The 3,359-nt window shown below is 45.0% G+C and overlaps 1 protein-coding gene across 1 annotated transcript in view; it reads right to left on the bottom strand.

The window, feature by feature from the left end:
* FAM228B (family with sequence similarity 228, member B) overlaps positions 1-1,583 on the bottom strand; it is a gene marked incomplete at its 5' end in the record, with an annotated part of 9,280 nt that extends 7,697 nt beyond the window's left edge. The window contains one exon of the mRNA XM_009879245.1: positions 1,464-1,583. Within this exon, the coding sequence (XP_009877547.1) occupies positions 1,464-1,583 (120 nt within the window). The remainder of the gene's footprint in view (positions 1-1,463) is intronic.
* Between the last annotated feature and the right edge of the window lie 1,776 nt (positions 1,584-3,359).

Raw genomic sequence — 3,359 nt, 5'->3', positions numbered from 1 at the left:
CAGGACCAGACCACACCCCTCCTTGGCCGCTCCTCACCACGACCACAGCCCCACTTGCTCCTCGCCACTGGTGCTCACACGTGCCTGATGCAGGCAGCAAGAGGCATCTCTCTACACCTTCATTTTCAGTACAGATACAGCCATGCTATACAAACGGCAATCAAACAAATGAAAAGCGTGATGAGGTATTATGTCAAGGAATTCATAAAAGCCTAAAAGCAAAAATAGAGGGAAACGGTGAAGTGTAAGAGGAAAGATCATGAGAAAAAACCCTCCCAAGCGGGAAACTGCCTCACTGTTGCCTCTGCCCATGAATTTGTCGGCAGTTTAGATCTCAGTTACTGTTGTGACATCAGTCGAGTTCCTCTCTAGCATCATCCTCATCTTACTCTTCCTCAAGATCAGAACAGGGAGAAGCTGTTCCCTGCATCACGAATATCAGGACACTAAAACACAATTTAAGAACAACAGCCCTTGCAATGCACTGCTGTTGTCAATTTGATTTTTAAATAGGTAATGCCTTGTAACACGTGGCTTATTCACTGCAACTCCTGCACTCCGGCCAAAGAGCACAAGCAGTACAGACCGCATTCTTGTATCATTTGAGGACAGAGTCCCTCCAAGCAAGATTAGAGCACCCATGCAATGGAAGTATTGTCCCTATGGTCATGCAGCCTCAACTCTGTGGGTTAACAGGAGGGATCTTGATTTCGTAAGTCAATCAGCAGATTTTATAAGCAACAAGTTCACAAAGAATTTTAATTGTAATGCAGAATTTATCTTGAAGAATCTGCTATTAAAAAAAAAAAAAATCAGCTTTTCAGCATTGTGCCAAAAATTCAGGAGGTAAGTTGCAATGCAGCAAACTAAAACACAACCTGTTTTAGATAGACACTTAAGCTAAAACAAATTTACAATGTGTTCTGCTTTCTAGGACTAATCAGAAGTTTAGACACTGACAGGAACTTGTTCCACTTGCACCAGCTCATCCTGAGAGAACAAGCATACAGCTGAGTTGCTACAGCTTAAAAAACGCCACATTTTTTGACAGTGAGATTAATCATTCAGTGGAACAATTCTCCCCCAGGCTGTGGTGGAGTCCCCATCACTAGAGGTTTTCCTGATGTGATTGGACAGGGTGCTAGATAATCTCATCTGGTGTCCCTTTCCCACAAAAGGTTGGATCAGATCTTTCAAGGTTCCTTCCAGCCTGGGCTGTTCTACAAGTCCATGACCCTAGCTAGTCACAACTTTTAAGATTTTATGAGAAACTCTTCCACATACCAAATCACATGGAACTCAACACACAGAAGGATGCAAAGACTCAATAAAACCCATTGGACTAATATTTCTAGAGCTCCCCTCTTCCCAATGACAAATATACCTCAGATTCTACAGGACTTGGCAAATAAACATTTTTCATCCCTCCCTTTGTACCTTCCATTTCATCCCTCCACTCATACCTTTGCACAACAGAAGTCTGTCTGTGACAGCCAATCCTTGGTTGTACTTTTCTTCCTAAAATGTCTAGTGCAGTCACAAGCATTTGCTGCGCCACTCCCTGCTGGTGCGGAGGGGAACCTCTGTATAAATGTTTTAAAAAAAAAAGGTCTGCATAAAAAGCCAACCACAAGCTAAAAATGACACAGAATGGTAAGAAGTTCATCTAACATCTTCACACCGTGCTGCCTTGCAAACCTCGTTATTTCTGTGCAGGAAGTACAACACAGAATCCTTGTAGCAGTTCTCAGGAATACTTCAGGATAGGAGGTGGAGAACATTTCACACAGATGAAATCAAAATAATGGAGATTGGAATATCCTAATTTAGACCCACGATTTTAATGGTTTGGGAATGCTTCTTCAAAGAAAGATATAGATATAGGTATAGATATTAACGTATGTTCAGTTCTACCCACTCATAGTTTAAGCACCTCTTGTAGCATCAGACTGCTGGTTACTGAGTCAGCAGCCTACTCAAACGTGAGACACACTGCAATATAATTTCTGAACGTGTAGCACGTGGGCACTAGAAAGCCTGAACTTAAAGCAAACTCGAGTACTGCGTCCAGCTCTGGAGCCCCCAACACCAGAAGGAGTGAACTTATTGGAGCGGTTCCAGAACAGGCCATAAAAATGACGAGAGGGCTGGGGCACGTCACCTATGAGGACAGGCTGAAAGAGTTGGGGTTGTTCAGTCTTGAGAAGAGAAGGCTGCAGGGAGACCATTGGAGCAGCTTCCCAGTACCTGAAGGGGCTACAAGAAAACTGGGGAGGGACTGTTCACAAGGGTGTGTAGCGACAGGAGAAGCGGCAATGGTTTTAAACTATAGCAGCACAGATTTAGAATCATAGAATCATAGAATGGCCTAGGCTGGAAGGGACCTTAGAGATCATCTAGTCCAACCTCCCTGTTTTGGGCAGGGACGCCACCTCTCGACTAGACCTGGCAACACATGGGGACCGAGCGGGAATCGAACCTGCGACCTCGGTGTTGGTCCTTGTTGCCAGCACCGCGCTCAAACCACTGAGCCAACCGGCCCCCTTTAGATTAGATGTTAGAAAAAAATTCTTTACTATGAGGGTGGTGAAACACTGGCACAGGTTGCCCAGAGAGGGGAGGCCCCACCTCTGGAGATATTCAGGCTTGATGGGGCTCTGAGCAGCTTGATCTGGTTAAAGGTGTCCCTGCTCACTGCGATGGGTTGCACTAGACGACCTTGAAAGGTCCCTTCCAGCCCAACACATTCGATGATTCTACAAAGGCCAGAGCACACACATCTTCCTGTGATGCACACTTCTGAGCACACCTAGGAGGGAGGGACAAAAGCAGAGACGCTCCTGTGGAGTGGGACTTCTTAATGAATTCAGGTACGTGTCAGGGACAACAGTCCTGGAGAGCAGACACAGACCAGATCACAGTCTAGAACTGCAGTGGGTATCAGGTGGCCAGTTCCAAGAGAGGTGATCAACTACACTCAAATATCCTGGGATCCCAGTTACGGATACTGGTTTCATGTGGCCTGAACTTTGATTCTGCCCAGTAGAATTTGCAGCTGAAGGAATGTTGAGCATCACTCACCTGCCAAGGCCTAAGATGTTCATGTTCTCTCGCAGGTGTTGGACAACTAGGTCTTGGCAACCAGGTAGTGTCTGAGCTATTCACAGGATGCATTGTTGGACTGGTCTGGGAGAAGCACTGAAACATTCAAAACCATATAAAATTATCATCTAAACAACAAACCCCCTAGTTCTGTTACAATTCCAGCCGAACAACATAACAAATCTCTAAAAGAATACCAACAGCATTTTCGTATCACATAAGTTAAACTGAGGGAAATGAAGTATCAGGTTTATAGT

The sequence above is a fragment of the Apaloderma vittatum genome, unplaced genomic scaffold, assembly GCF_000703405.1.
Source record: "Apaloderma vittatum isolate BGI_N311 unplaced genomic scaffold, ASM70340v1 scaffold4242, whole genome shotgun sequence".
Classification (NCBI taxonomy): Eukaryota; Metazoa; Chordata; class Aves; order Trogoniformes; family Trogonidae; genus Apaloderma; species Apaloderma vittatum.
Note: the sequence above shows the minus strand (reverse complement) of the source record. Positions and strands in the feature narration are given on the sequence as shown.